The following is a 17,812-nucleotide window of genomic DNA, read 5'->3' on the forward strand; positions in this document are numbered from 1 at the left end:
ATACTTTGACCGATTATAGACATCATCCATTCATTTTGTTATAATTAGGTAAAAGTGTTTAGTTGATCGGTTAAATTTTTTTCGTTTGAAAATCGTAAAGAGTAATCGATATTGTTACAAACTATACCTATTTGTTTTCAGGTTAAGTGTAAATAATGGCCGTTTAGATTGTTTTAACTGTTTATGGGCAATCGCTCATATTAGATATACATATAAATTACGAAGTTCATACAAAATTAGTATTGAGTTTCGCATATTCCACTTAAAATGAGAAAGTTTCTTAAGCAAGACATTTTTTTTTTTTTATAAATTATTTTTGCGTTCAGTTTATATATTATTATTATTGCATGCTAATAAAAATTAAAACTTCTCGTAAAATATGATTGTCAAATCGGCTAACCCTATGAGTAATATTTTTACGACTAGGTACAAGTCAAACAATAAATCTCGAATGACCACTAACTTGTAAGTTACGTGTACCTATCCAGCTGCGGATTTCGTAGGGTGTTGTTGTATCACACATATAAATCACCAAATAAAAGATGATTTATTCAATTTTTTATCAGAATTACGATTGTTACTTTGAATTCCTCAAATCATCGATCACTTATGCGTTTAATTGCAACCAGTTGTAGCAGTTCAATAATATAAAATATGGTTGTGTTTTTTTTTAATTTTATTTTTTTATGTATTCAACAACATACGATTAAAAAGTAAAATACTAAAATGTTCAATGCAGATTGATTATTAATATTTATGACTATTATTATTCATTTTACTAGATATGTTTGCTGCAGTATATTACCCATTTCCATGGTGCTTTGTACCAATACTACAAATTAGAGAAGGGTAATTTTGTAAAAGTAATATGCTAACTATAAATTTAGTTGAAAAGTAAATATTTTATATCATGGTTGCGTTCAAATTCGGGCTACATAATTATGACAAAGATCGCTTAGTGTTTTTAATTATTTACTAATTAGATACTATGTATATTAAATAAAACACATACACATTTTCTTCACGATTAATGCTATTTTAATTATATGCATATGTTATTAGAATGAGTGTTAAGAACTTTGAATTAGGTGTTCATGATTTTTAAAACATTATAATTTACATTAATTTTTTTTTAATTATTGTTATTAATTATAAAATATCAAAACGATAGATTATAATATATAATCAAGCGTTTGATTATCAAAAAAATTGTTGGTTAAGTCAAGGTTTCCTGATTATTTTTTAAGTATACACATTATATATATAATATTATGTAAATATTATAATTATTTATAAATAAAATTGTTTTGACCATGCAGTATATATGTCATACGTGCTCATATTGATATTGCGTTAAGACCTAACTATGTTTTGTCCATTAAATTCGACGAATAATCGTGAAAATCGCATAAAACTGTTTTAGTTTTTTAAAAAATATAGAAATTGTATAAAAACGAAAATCAGCTGAAATTAATATTTATAATTATTTGTTATTGTATTAAGCACGAAAGCCACTTGTTGTGTCCACAATTGTATATTTTTATTTCCTATAACATAAATAATATATTTTATGCATTCGTGTTTTATAAGTAGAAATAAATATCATTCAAATGGGTTAATAAATAAGCGTCCACTGTCTATATAAATATTTAACAATACTGTTCGATATAAATGATTTATGTTTTTAATCAATACATTTTTAATTTCTGCCTTAACTCGAACGATTTTGAATGCATATTGAACTTTTTATTTGATTTTTGTAGATTTTACTAAGCTTAATGTTTATTTAGAAACACGCATAATCGGTGCAATGAATAAGTATGTTAAAAAAATGTAATGAGATTCAATAATCTAAAACTTTAAAACAACGTGTCTAGGTGAATTACAGTGATCACTTAAAATTTTTCACTCTTTAAAATATACGTTTTGTTCGCACGTATCTGGTACTTCATTAAGTGATTTTTATGCTTTAACGTGGTGGTATTATGCATTATGTGTAACGAGTTAGAAATTCTGTAACAGAATAACTAATTTCAGTATGTAGGCACCTTATATCTATAAATTATAATACATATAGTATTATACATTACGACACGTTGATTTGAACATAAATGTGCAATGGTTACCTTACTGTAACACTCTGTAAAATGGTGTGTGCATAGTTGACATAATATACTTTATACAATAGTTCAAATTTTACTTTTATTTTGTATACCATAAATTTAAAGAAATATAATACATTTAAATATTGTTATTTTTGTTTATATTTTTGTACATAATTTTTGTGAGTACTTATATAATTAAAAATTATAATGTGTATTTTAAAGGCGTCAAATAGACGTGAAATATATTATACTTATAGATACTGTGCTGTAAAATATTATTACGTACAAAATTAGTTTTTGTATGTATAAATAAACATTCATTTCTTGAACGGTTTAATTTTAGTCATTGCATGGATTATCTATGTTGAACTTTTTAATACGTAGTCGCATCTTGATGGAATTCAAAATTTGTTTACAAACTGATAAAAAAAAAATAAATAACACTTTTAAACAATATCAAGTTAATTATAAATAATGTTGATTTATTTTTGGGTAAATACGGAAAAATGATGTGTGAATTTTATACAGTATAGACTAGTAGAATGAGTACATATACCGGAGAGAGAAAGAGAAAGAGTATATTATGTATGATTTCAGAGCATCAATTCTATGAATTTAATTGATACTCTAAATTGCTGTTAAATAAACCACTCATTAATACAATGAAAATTGATAAACTATATTAAAAAATATATTTTTAAAAGCCGATTATTTTTTTTTCAGAAATATTTAAAAATAATATTGAATTGTTATAAAAAAAAAAGTTTTAAATTATCTTTAATGTATAAATAAAAAAAGTACATCTTTTAAAATAATATAATATAATTTTTTTTGAACTTAGCCAGTTTAATTTAGATTATTAAAATAAGAAAAATATTTACTTTTATCTAAATTAGAATTTTAGAAGAAGTTATGTAGTTTTACACTGAGAACTTAAAATATTCAAAAACAATTTGTACGCTAGAATTTTATATTTATACCAAGAAGAAAACAAAAATGCAAATGTGTTAAATTGCAGAATAACAAAGGTTATGATACCTGAAAATCTATATTTTAAATGGGTGTTATTTTATTTCCTATGCGGCCTACTGCTGCTAAATATTTCATTTCGTGTACGTACACTACTCTCGTAGTATTAATATTTAATAAGTTTTTTATTTTTTAATTAAACTCGTAAATTTTAGTATACGAGTATCTCGTCTTCGTTGTATAATTCTGACCTTTGAAAAATATTATGCGCTGCAATATAAATGTGACGAGTACAAACGTAATTATGGCTTGTTCGTAGTGTTAAGTGCTCAATCAATATTTGACATTGTTGTATCATTCAAAATTTGAGATAGTCAAAAATCAAAATGTAATAATATCGATAGTTTCAAAACATTGAATTTAAAATAATTACAGTATTCAAAGTTTGGGTACTCCACCAAGACCGCCGTTTACCATATTATATGGAATTTCAATAATAATAAATATTATTTAGCTGGTATTGTGTTAACACGTATTGCACTGGGCGCACCCAATTATTTGGTCGATCTGGACTGAAACAGATTCAATAGAATATAATAATATGATCATCACACGCCGTGGCCCGAAGACCATAATATGTTTGCGCGCGAGCTGTATAGCGGATAGGTTGATCGGAGCATAATAATACGAAATGTGCACCGTAATGCACACACGCTGGATGGACGGGCGTGGGCATAGAATATAATGATATCATTACCACCGTCGTATGGAGAAAAAGAAAAGAGAACGAAAAACTCCTCGGTCGAGATCTTCCGGTTTCGTGGCATCGTTTCGTAAATGGCTCTGTGCCGTGTGTAGGCCGGCCCGACACAAAACGGCACGGACGCCGAGTACCTATATATAATATAATATTAATAATGATAATGTTGTATTAATAATAATTTCTTTCCAGACTGTATATTATAATATACGTCTTATAAAGACGCGTAATTTATAGATATATAGATATAATATGCGCGTATAACATGAAATCGACCGAAGATTGCATCACGGTCAATGTTGCAGGTGATATTAAACTTGTATTGGGCTATTCGTTAATAATGCATTTATATATATATATATTTCAACAGTAATTTTCTCAGATAATTTTTATTTTATTTTATGCATACATAATTACAAGTCGTTTTGAGAAAAATTATATTTTTTTACTATTTCTTATACAGTTCAATTGTTTAAAATTTATATTTATAATTTTAATTTCATACGCTAAAACAGAATATTTCTCTGGCAATATTATTGTTAATGTAATATAAAAACATTAGTATATTAATAGTATTATGATCATTAATCATTAAGATTTCTTGGTTTTTAAGTGTAAGTGATGGAAGAATTGCGTTGTACAATAATAGTAATAATAACTAATTATAGAATACAACTATTTAAAATATACCCCGATTTATAATAGGAAGTTATTATAATTATCGGGTCGAAATAAACCATAAATAATTTATAATATTATTTTATTTTTAGTATTTTTTAAGTGAGTCTACCTCATGGAAAGGGTAAAGACACAAAAAAAGACAAAATTCTTACGACAAATTGCTCACATCACAAAATCATAACAATAAAAAATATTATCATGGCAGCAGTAAGTATTATTATTATTCACCGGTATTCATATCTAAAATGTCGTGATTTTTTTTATTATCAATTTGATTTCTTCGAAAGAAGTTTTTCTTCAGCCGGGTGTACTCACAATACGCAAATATTTTTAAAATTGATATCGGTATATAATCACTCCGGATAATAAATAAAAACTAAACTTGATGCATATAAATTCAAGCAATTTCTTGCTTTTCTCTTATCTAGTGCTTAAATTTTAAAATAAGAAGTAACTATAATAACAACACATGTACATAATTTACAATAAATTATTAAAAATTCACTATTTTATAACCATTACTATAATAAGTAATTATTTTATGTGCAAGTATGGCGATGGTCAAATTATGTTGTTTATTCATTCGCCACAAAAAAAAGCAAGACAATTAATGATCATTATACATATTGCTACATAAATCCGTGTTCGTGTTCGCTGACAGTTTCGACAAGCAAAAATAGCCGTGAGAGTAAATCTTTTGCGAATAGTTATGCGGTTCTTATGAACGTTTTTTGGGTCCTGCGTGTAACAACCAACCTAATCCTATTCGAATCTACAGTAAATATTATTATTATACATGCGAGTATCTAAGCATGTTTCGCCGAACTCACATTATTAACATGTCAAGAACAAATTCCACGCGCTATAATTATTACAAAAATGGCATCGTATAATTATTAAAATAAAATATATTTTTATGGGATGGCGATTGCTACGCGCACTTGAGCGATTGTTCAGCACCTGGTTCCATAGGGTTTTAATTTAATAGAATATACATTATATGTATATCTTAGTACGTATTCATGTTTAGGTTGTAAGAAATTATGTATTCATTATTTTTGTATGCAAAAAGTGCAAAAAAAAAAACTAATATTTTAAAGAGCTCATACAAAAACTCGTATAAGCATCGTTCTATCTCGTATTGAAATGGGTACTTCTATATATTACGTACATTTTCACGTGCCAAGAAAGCACGAAATAATTAATGGACAATATATTTATGGAAAAAAAAATTTGTCCAGATATTATCGTTGATAGGTCTTTTCATTTAAATGTGTTTCTATTGAATGGTTTTACGTTTTCCTAAAATTAATTTTGAATTTTTTTTCAAGTATTAGTCATGTCTTATGTTAATAGTTTTCAAGTTATATACACATTTTTAAGCTATACTATATGCATATTAATTATTATACATGGTATTAAATTTTGTTGAACCACTGGATAACTGTTGGCTGTTATAACGTAGTAACAAAATTAAATATATTATACCTAGTAAGTATAGTATTCTCGAAAAGGGACCCTCTAAATTGTACGATTCTATCAAGATTTACTTAGTCTGCGAATACCATAGCTTGATTAATAATAAACTAATGATACATGACTTAATCCATACACCACCTAGTTCATCTTTATGACCCTACGAGTTTAATTTACAAGTTTTTTTCAAACTATTATTCATTTCTATGATTTTCTAAATCCTTATTTTAATTAATATTGCTGATTGACTGAAGATGAAATTTGATATAAAAACAGGTAAAGGTGAGACTAGTATTATATGAAATAATAGTTCATAGTGTTCTTTGACACGAGAAGTGCTTCTAATGGAAAAAACCGTGAATATATTGATAGTCTAACACTCGACCACTACCATTAATCCGATACGCTAAAAACGATGACGGTGGTTGGCTTCGCTCCCATAATGCGAGTCTGAAAGTGGCATTGCTACGAGTGAAAGGGTCTTGTGTGAAAGAGCCCTTACTCAGCAGCGCCAAACCGCTATAAGCTCGCGTGCATATTATTTATATATTATACACTGTTTCAGTCGAGTTAGGTTAGATTTCATTGAATTTACGAAATTCGATAAATAAATACTTAACACAATTACACGTGTAAGTGTTTTGAGTTCAGTTTACAATGATTACACCATTTTCATCATCATTGGGTAAATTAACTTGTATATGTTTAGCTTGAGAGCGTTGTACAATAAAATAATAAATACAATACCATTTACATGGTAGTATTATAATATGAAAATTCATAAAAAATAATAATACTTATAACAATAGAGTCAATGAGGGTATACGGTAGGTAGTCCATAGACAAAAATAAATGTTCTAATTTAAATATATTATTGTTATATAAGGTTCACTCATATCCATCTTAAGTCCATAATATTACTAATTTACTCACATTTCTTTTGAACTCTATGCACGAACTCCTTGTGACGGCGTCGTTGTCGAACTTTTTTCGACTCTATCCATATCCCGTTATTACAAAAATATCCTGTACGTGGCTCCATCACTGAATTTATCATTAAAAATAAAACCAAAATTAATTATTAAGAAATATTGAAACTAATTTATACTAGGTATACTGCGAAGTATAAGTATATATTTTTATTTACCTGTAGTGTCAATGAATGTATTTTGTTGTGGATACGGGATGTAGTGCATTGATCGGACCTGAGTTAGTCCTGAGTATCACATCCAAAATATAGTAAGTTATAAATAGTTTTTAATTTTGTAACATTTTAATTTTACATTATTAAACTATTAAATCCAGGAGCTCGGGGCTTATTTTTAATAACTGTAGGTATTTATTTAATTGAACTCTGGATTATTATAAGATACAGCATATTTAATTCGGAATAATAATAATAATAATTATGAATTTCATTGATATAACTTGGTGATAAGTTTGTTTAAAAATATTCTATATTTGTGCACATTATTTCATACTATTAAGTATTAAGTATTAATTAAACGATGTGTATCAAAAATATAATTATAAACTATTAAATTTGATAAATAATCACGTGACGGTTGTGGCTTGTTGTAATAGAATAAGAGATTTTTTTTTTTTAATACATAACGAATGTCGGATAAAATGTGTGAGATCAATTTTAATTTTGTGCAAGAATCATTAAAAATCTATTTGTGAAAAACAAGATTTAAATCAGGCACGAATCCAGGAATATTTTTTTGAGTGGGCCGTAAATTTAACCACAAAAGATAATACAGTAAAATTATGATTTAATTAAAAATAATTTTCATCTAGTCATAAATATTTCAACAAATAGTCCAGTACTAATAATAGTAAAAAAAAAAAAAAAATGAAAAATATTGAAATACAATTACCTACGTGAAAAATGTAATCTCAACTTATTATGTGCAAATTAATTTAAAACTTCGTCTGGGTTTTGTACTAACTCTTCACTGCCATTAAAATAAAATATAGGCATGCCTTAATAAATAGCTAAAAAATAAAATAAAACCAACCTATTTGATTAATATACTAATAAAAATTCTAAAATAACAACTTGAATGCCAATATTAAAAATTAAAATTATTGTTTTTGAAAATTTTGGGTGGGCCCGGGCCCACTTGGCTCACTTTCTAGATCCACGTCTGATTTAAATGTTGTAAAAAAATATAATCGAGGATTTAGGATATCAAAAAGTACCAATACACTTAACCTCCTTTTTTGGCCAAATTATTACCACTACACACAACAATGTTCTGTTCCAATGTCACACCTACCGTGATACGCCTGCAGTTGCAGTAGTAGATATAGTAATATCATCAGCCTCCTGCCGAACAAGAATACCGATGACCACATGACGCTCTTTCTCATGTACCATCTAGGGATATGGTGAACATCAGAGATCGAAATGAACGTATTATTAATGTGTCACTTGTTACCGTATAACATTATCATCGTCACCATAATATCATCCCGTTGGTAGAACAAATATAAAATATTTTATACGAATGGGTTAATAAACTATTTGAAACGAATGAGGTACCTACTTTACTTCTATGTGAGCATTTTTATAAACACCACAACGACCACTGCCACTTTATAATTATTATTGTTATTTCAGTCAAATGAGTAACATTACTCAGTGTCGGTTGTGAATTGTTTTAGTTTTTTGGCGGCCGAATATGATGTACGCATTCTTCGCCAATGGAGTACAGCTATATATTGTTGGAGTGGTTACTGGTTTTCTCAAAGTTCAAAATTATTGTCTTTAAAAATTAAATACATATACATACTTATAAAATACAGAAAATACAATTATTATTAATTATTATCTTTTTTTGTCAACATTTTAATGAAACTTAGATATTCTAAACGCTTTAAGATAGATAAAAAATAAATTTAAATTGATTTTGTTTCATATTGATAAGTTAACGTTATATAATATTGCATTAGAATTTAGAATGCTTTTTAATATTTTTTAATTTCACATTATATTGTTTATTATTATTTTAGTTAGTTATAATATTGTTATTCTTAAATAATCAATAAAATTGTTCATAAAAGAAACAATACAATTACATGATAAAGTATTTTGAATAAAAAAATAATACATAGAAATAATAGCGTTTTGTACACCCAAATTGGACTCCATCTTATTAATCTTAGGCTCACAAAACATTGAATTAAAACTCAATATTATGGTTTTTTTTTTATTTTTAAATACTTTGATTGTTAAAACTTAACAACTTTTAGTGTTACTAAAACAGATAATAAATTATGACATTATTAAGATGTTTGAACGTTTAAATAATAAATAGGTATATAGCCTGGAAAGTGGAAAATAAACGAATTTTATTTAAAAGCATATTTGTCTTACGTTTGAATATTTGAACCACGTTTTAAATTCCATAATAGAATAAATATAAATATTGCATTTAGTTGATGTATTATATTTTAAGATAATGGTAATTTGTAACAATATTGAAGTTTAGGAGAACGTAACGCAACAGTTATATCAAGTGTCGTATTAGTAATCTAACCAGCACGGCGTTCCAGCTTATAATATAAATCAATTTTCCAAACTAATATAATACAAACATCACATATTCGATTTTCGAGGATTTTATATAGGCAATATTAAAGACATTTTAAATCTTAAATTGATATAATATATTATTTAAATGCTATAAATATAATACTTTTAGATACTATATTAATATTATTGTTAGTTGTTACGTAATTACTAGATTATATTGTATAATAAAATCAGTTAAAAATTAAAGAAAAAAAGAAAATGAAAGAATTAAAAAAAAAATAATAATAAATAATAATGTTTTTATGTTAATAATATCAAAATAATAAAAATGTTAGGAAACAGAAAATATTGTTGTATACAATTCTTTTTCATGTAAAATGATTTTTATAGACAATTATTATGGAAGTGTGATGTTTTCATAACATTAAAAAGTAATACTTTAATAATACAAAAACATAAATAGAAAGACTTGATAATATAAAGAATTATTTTTATTAAAATAATATTTTAACATATTGTAACAAAGATATTATTATTTTTTTTTTTTTATTTTATTTCATATTACTTAGTTTAAAAAAAGCTATTCTCCATCAGAATATAAAATAAAATATAATAATTAGGTTATTTTTTTAAAATTTATTATCTTTTAAAGTCCAGAAGGATATAGTGACCAGATTTTGTAAAATTTCATTTAACATAACTTTAACTTTTATAAAAAATAAATATATAATCTGTGCCCTAGCATACAAAACAAATATTCGTTGTAAGAAAAAAATAAGCATAAAGAAAAATGTGAGGGAAGAATCCTTATAAAAAATATTTATTTTTATTGAGTTATAATAATGACTTCGCCGTTATTATGTATTATAATCGCATTATAAATTTGATTTTGAATGAAGTATTTTATTAAGATATTTAAAGTATTTTCATCCATAACACTATTACCTACTTTATGTTTATTATACCATGAAAGGATCAAACAATAAAATATTAAAATAAATAGGTATATTTTTATAAAATACTTCAACTAATAACATAGATTTTCTTAAGTATAATTTTAATTGCTTATAATATTGTGTATTTAATATTTAAATTGATTTTTCATTAAAGATAATCGAAGTGTTTTCTTAAAATAAATTAAAATAAAATAGGTATCGTCAATCAATGTTTACAATACTATTTTTATTTTGAGTATACATTTTTATCTGTACATTGTTTTGAATTTCATTTTCACAAATTTTTAGAAACTTGTCTTTGTTATAACTTTCTGTCTAATAAACGGCGTTCTCTTGCTAGTTTTTACATAAATTATTTTTACAACATTTTTAGCAGTCACTAGGTGTAATTAAAAAAACTATAAACCATTAGGTTAGTTGTATCGATATTGTACTATCACAATGCATAATTATATCACATCAATACAATATGAAACTTATCAGGTGCCAGAATATTTACTCGATATTTGTTTTCTTATCATATTTAAAATCCATTATTGAATACACAATGTGAAAATGTTTGAATAGAAATTTGAACTAGGTTTAAAATTAGCATAATTTAATTACCAACAATTGGTACAATTCAATCGAGGGTATTCGTGCGAGTGGTTCGTACTTAAACAATATGATACCCAATGTAAATAAGTAAATAAATAGATGGCATTGAAAATCGTTTGTATTTTGTACGCACAAATATCAACAAACGATACCTACTTGTATTACTCATTTTAATCTCCCTATCTAATTTATGAGAGGGTGAACATTGAAATGCATGAAAAACGAAATTATTTAATTATTATAATATCACCCGTGTTCGGTTTTCATTCATACAAGTAACAACTAGAAAACCGACCATTTTATAAGGATATGATAATTTGTTATACATTAGAAGCGATGACAATTTAAGAAGCTGTAGAATATACCCACACAAAATATGCAAACACCCAAAACATTTATATAATACTTAGTGGCTCATTCAGAAATTTAATTGGTATCACAAATACACAGAAACTGATATAACAAAGATGATCTAAGAAGAAACCGTCTTATCAAGAAAAAAATTGAAATTAATTCAATTCATATGAATTTCAGGGCATGTAAGTATTCCCAGAAATGAACGAGTTAACTAAGAAGTACATAATGCGATCCTTTTAATTAAGCACACAATTCTATCCTTTCAATGTCAATAATAAAATACCTTAGTAAACAAGGATGCGAAAAACACAATTATTTTACTCGCACATTATTGACAATAAATGACACTCGTACAAGTGAAATTTTAAAACCAAACTTAACAAAATAAAAAACAATATCAACCTATGGCATAATCCTGAACTTGGAAAAATGAAGAAACCATAATTAATCGACTTTTAATTGGACATACACATTTAACGCATAACTTCCTGATAAGTTATGATGAACTTCAAAACTTCAATTATGTGACTGATGTGGGGCTTTTTTCTAACTGTTAACACAATATCATCTTCGATTGCCAACAATATTATTCTAACATAATCACTGCCAATTCTATGTATCAAAAGAAATCTGCCACACTCTAGGACTAAATCCTCTAAACGCTAAGAACTTATTTCATTCCTCAAGAGATCGGTCATGATTGTAACTTGAAAAAAATATGATCGCGTGTCTAGCATTTTTTGAATATTTGAAATATTATATTTTTTATTCAAAGAAAAATAGGGTTGATAGTGCCCGGTGAATTACTTATAGTATATTATCGAACGATAAGCTGCAAATATTCGCTTTTTCTGAACATTTTTTCTTGCTTTTTCCTTGTTTATTTCATAAACAGCATCACATCGCGAGAACTTGCGGTACTACTAAATTATATCATATATCATGAATTATGATATTTTATGAAAAGTGTGTGATGCAATTCTGTACACGTTTATCCTCATGCCGTTACGATAATAATCACATCCACATCCATGTCCGGCGAAAATATTAGTAATGTATATTATTATAATGTATTTATATTGTTATTTACGGTTCGAAGCAAATAAAGTCGTATACACACACAAGCACGCGTGTGGTGAATCCGAATCATGTGTTCGAAGTCGTCACGCGAATTTCCACGCTCGTAAAATTCGAATTAAGCGCGCCCAAACACACACACACACACACACACGTGCTCTCGAAGTCACATGACGATAAATATCGGTACACACGGAATATTCGGTTTTGCGATCACCGTGTAAAATGTGCTTGAAATCGCAGTCCGACTAGTAGAGCGATTAGACAGCGTTATGCGTGTTCGCATTATGATGATATTATATACGTTCGTTGTCATCTCTATTCGGCGTGAGTATTGCATATAATATATATAATTTGTAACCGTTGTGTTGGCGAAAGAGAGAGAGAGAGAGAGAGAGAGAGAGAGAGACCGAGAGAAAGAGCGAGAGAGAGACCAAGAGAAAGAGATTATTATTGATATTATTTATGTATATACGTGTATTTTCGTATTTTTTTTTTCGCAACAGCCCTCGGTCCGCGGTGTTTGGCGACAAACGCGGACGGAGGATAATAACACGTTGTACCGCATCGGGTTCGGGGAGAAATCCGAATTTTGTGGGGTTCTGCGGAAACCGGTGACAGAAAAATATATACGTATACATAATATAATATATTATAAATGTTCATTATAATCGAAATGGTAAATACGCGAATACGTGCACCGAATACGGCTATTATAATACATACGCGCACACTAACGCGGCTGCCACCGGTCCTGTGACGATTGCACGGTCCATATTTATATAAATGTATATACATATAAATGCACAACCCCCGTCCCACCGCATCACATTCGCTGTCGGTGGGGAAGAGGAAAAAATTACGACCGTTTATAATAAATCGCCAGAGGGTAGGAAATTCGATGAAATCGACGAGATAGGCCCGTTCGATTATGCCATTTTTCCAAAAATCAGACGATCGATGCGATTTTAATATTCTACTAGGGGGAAGACTTGGGGCTTCTCTAATGGATTCGCCGCGTAATGCTGACAGTAATAATAATAATAATAATAATAATAATAATAAATAATTATTGTTATTAATATTAACACGATGCTTTGTCGGGCAGACGTGGAATGTCTGATTGCGATCGGACGTTCGTTTCGAACTAAACGGAAATATTTAATACGACTGTTATATTAGCGGCTGTACTCGTCGAGTTGCAAAGTATAATGTTTATGATATGTACTCGTGTATATAATGTATGCATGTATGGATGCATACCATAATTTATTATACGCCTGGTCGTTATTAACGTTAATATTGTTAAATAGCGTGTAATCGAATCCATAATGATCTACAGTTACGCACTACCGACAATGGCGTAATAAACCTAAAAAAAAAAAAATACAAAATACTATAACAATAAATGCACTAATTTTCGACCAAGTCGTTTCGTGTATTTTTTTGAATAGAAATGAATATTGTTTTAAACGCATAATACCACTATGTTGCGAGGATAGAATAATGCGAACATTTTCACGAAAACAATTTTCCAAGAATGCAATAATCTACAAATGGAGTTTGTTATGAAAATGTAAAATATACTATATTGTTAATATGTATTGCATAATTTTATAATGTTTGAGCTGAATTCAAAGAAACCTTTACATACTACATACATTATTAATACGAGCAAATAAACGAATGATAAACAAATCGTTAAAACGACGCGAATATAATACTGTAATTTTTCTGTTCATCGTTATAATATCTGTTGAATATGTATTTAAATTAAAAAAAAAATTAGGTTGAATCTAAATGGACGTTACAATACACGATTACAGTAATACGCTCGACAACCATCCACCGCGCTCAAACTGTTACTCCGATGATCCATTAAAAATCTAACGTGGCTTCGTTTTAACAGCAACAATACCACGCGTGTAACATCACGCGTACGTCTAATGATGTTTTACTGATGCATGAAACGCGATCTTGTCACCGTTGTGACACAATGGGGATTTTGGCCTTTTAAAAGATTAAAAGCCTTTACCAGGGGATTACACATGCCGGGATTTTTTTTCGTTATCGTTTAGATCGCGCCCGGCAACCCTTTGCATGGTAATATTACACATTATAATATACGAACGCGATTCCGACCTATGAAAGTGAAAGAGGAAGCGACGAACATAACAATAAGACACGGAGTAATAACGGTGTAACAATACGTAATATATTTTATATTAGTATACAATACGATAACACGATAATCGTACAAAACCAACGAGTTTAGTTTCAACCCCAGAAAAAAATATATACTAAATTTAAAACAGTTGTGGAAGGAGAGCCGCGTGGAGGTATGGATTTATACGAAATTTTATAAAAAATATTACACATTTTAATATACCGCACCGGTTTGTACTGTATACAAATTATAATAATTTATGAATAGATGTTGGGCGCTTGACCGCGTTCTATAAAGTCGGCGTAAATTTCGGATGTCCATCTCGGTTTCGTTAGGTTAGGTCGGGGAGAGGGAAATTCGTTTCGGATTTTTAAAAACAAAAATATAGCACCCGGCATAATGGGCCGTGAAATGGGCACGGACCGGTGCAGCAGCGCCGACAAACGCGCACGGTTAGAGAGAATCGCGCGGGAATACGCGTAAATCGCTTCCGAACACGTTGCGTCAAATATTATCGGGTATTTATTTTTTTCAGCACCGCACGTACACAGCACGATAATAATATAATAATGTATCTGCCAGGAGAATATATTTAGAATTTTTTTCTCCGTTTTGGAAATCGGTGACGCCTTTTCCGTCGACGTCAACATCCGAAAAGCCGTAAAGATCACGACGATATATTATTATTATTTACTATGCTATAGGAATAGACAGGTCGGATTATCACGCAGCCGTACATTTCCGTTTCAGGAGTTTTTAGAATACGGTTTTGCAAATACATAATATTTTATTAAACATATCAAAGCATGACACTGATTTAACGAATTAATAAATTACTATCTATAAGTGAAAAAAAATACAAGTTATTACGACCATTAAGGTTATTTAATAATTTTAAATTCATACAGTTTTTCCATAAAAAAAATGAAAAGTAAACTTTATAGAAGATTATACTACAATATTTTAAATAATACGCCATTCGTATGATATTAAATTCAACTAAAATATTTGATCTAACATTTTCGTATAATTTACCAGCATATTTTAAAGTTTTATAGTCATGGTTAAGTATTATTGTAGTAATGAGTATCTATTTTAGTGCGGTAGCTTTCACAATTTTTAGTAGTTTTCTACAGTATGAATATATTTCCAAAAACATATTCATGTAACAGTTTTTACTGTCTCGTTCGATTTACCATACATCATGTGTGTTTAGTTTTTGTCATTTTATTATTTTAGTCAATAATTATATGTAAAATATAAACTTGAAATGCATATTTTAAGAGATTAATCATTATTAAAGTATGGTACTACGGTATCATATTTTGTATAAAGATATAATATATTAAGCGTGGTCACATAGATATTCAGGGATAAGCTGAAACGCTTGTTCAAAATTACATGAAATAGAGCTTGGACTTAATTTGGGTCTTAAATGTTTCAATATTCAAAACATTTTATTTTAACTATTTAATTTTTATCTGGTAATAAAGTTTATAATAATGAAAATATACTTGTAAGTATTACATATACTTAACTAAACAGGAGAGGTGCAATTTTAAATATACCGTCTACATACCATATTTTAGAGTTCTGTTGTAGATATATCAAGGTTTTGGGAACGATTAAAAATTAATGTTCTATCCGGACTCTTCAGACTACTGTCATATTGCAAAAATAGTTTTTCATTTCCTATTGATGAAGTGTACATATAATATTTCTATCATGATTAAATTTTTGAGATGTTGCTAGAATGTTTTGTCTTTTGCGTCCAACTTGTTTTTTAATGCAATATTATTTTGTAATGTTGTCTAATAAAGTTTAAGTAAAACTAATAATAGCTATCAAATATAACGCTCATCTATATTTAAAAACTTTTTTAATTATCTACACAGACTGCTTTAGACAATGGAACAATATACATGTTAATGTTAATCACAGTTGACGTAGGCTCCATACTTTTAGTAGCTTTTCTTTTGGATTTTCCAGTGCAACATCTGCTTGAATTGTTGATGCTTTCGAGTCGTGACAATGTTTATTAATAGTTTTTATGACAGTGTAGTCATTTTTCCTGTATGAAGTCGCACTCTGTAAAAAGTTCTAACCGCATTGTGTTATTAAAAAATGACATAATCATAAACATACATAAAACCATTGCATACAAATATTCCACGATCATGAGTTGGTATTACTTAAGATTACATTGTATTACATACTGACTTACTACTTACTAATAGTCATCAGATGAGAACTGATTAAAACGTTATTGCCACAATCAATTGTAATTGTGATCGTTGTCGTTTGCTCATGGTGATGGGTTCATGTTTTAATATAAGTAAGCAAATTCAATAATATCAATGAAAATATAACATAACATTATACAGAGTGAATATAAAATTATTTGAGTGTATTAACAATTAATTAGTAAGACTAAGCGTTGAATATATATGTTTTAAACTTAAAATCGATTCATATTTATATAACGGCATAGGTATGTTTTTAATACTTGTATTATTGTTGTAAAGGCTTTATGTTGTGGTTTACAATTCAGAGTAATTAGAGAATGTTAATAATTTTATAAATCATTTTCTATTATAAACATTTTCATTTTTAAAATTAGGATAAGTATTATTAAAATATTTTGTTTAGCTTGCATGTAATAAAATTATTTTATTATATTATAGTGAATAATTTAACTACGTAGTAATATGGGTTTTAAATTATAATAAATAGAATTATTATAAATACTTAACTTATTTCTAAACTTACTATATACACTTAAAACAAACACAAAAAAAAAAAAAAATATTTGTAAAAGATTATCTAAAAGAATTTAATACAAGTATGATAAGTAATATTTGTTTAAATTATTTTTGTGAATGTAACGGTTTTTCTTTTTATAATCATTGCATATCATTGTACGCCAATGGTAGTGCTCACACAATGCTATTTATGATTCTTCATTGTTAGGAACGATCATCTATCATTAACCTTTAATTATATCAAGGAATGGCCAATTTTCACATTATATATCTAAATAGCTTATATGAAACTAAAACGTGATACGATTCAAGAAATAGCGGTAAAAAGTAATTTTATTACAATTAATAAAAAAAAAATATATAC

At 27.8% G+C, this 17,812-nt stretch overlaps 1 protein-coding gene across 2 annotated transcripts in view; it reads right to left on the reverse strand.

Annotated features, from left to right (window-relative positions):
• Window positions 1-2,439: 2,439 nt before the first annotated feature.
• Window positions 2,440-17,812, reverse strand: part of LOC112598218 — a 38,133-nt gene continuing 22,760 nt past the window's right edge. Inside the window, exons 1-4 of one of the 2 annotated variants that reach the window (XM_025344629.1) lie at window positions 8,274-8,728; window positions 7,139-7,207; window positions 6,925-7,035; window positions 2,440-2,524 (exon numbers count right to left, since the gene is read on the reverse strand). In XM_025344629.1, coding sequence (XP_025200414.1) covers window positions 2,445-2,524; window positions 6,925-7,035; window positions 7,139-7,207; window positions 8,274-8,367 — 354 coding nt within the window. In that variant the 5' untranslated portion in view covers window positions 8,368-8,728 and the 3' untranslated portion in view covers window positions 2,440-2,444. Of the gene's footprint in view, window positions 2,525-6,924; window positions 7,036-7,138; window positions 7,208-8,273; window positions 8,729-17,812 lie in introns of those variants that run through there. The other variant, XM_025344620.1, reaches the window with a different exon arrangement.

The sequence above is a fragment of the Melanaphis sacchari genome, unplaced genomic scaffold (assembly GCF_002803265.2).
Source record: "Melanaphis sacchari strain LSU unplaced genomic scaffold, SCAv2.0 Contig0_pilon_pilon, whole genome shotgun sequence".
NCBI classification, from domain to species: domain Eukaryota; kingdom Metazoa; phylum Arthropoda; class Insecta; order Hemiptera; family Aphididae; genus Melanaphis; species Melanaphis sacchari.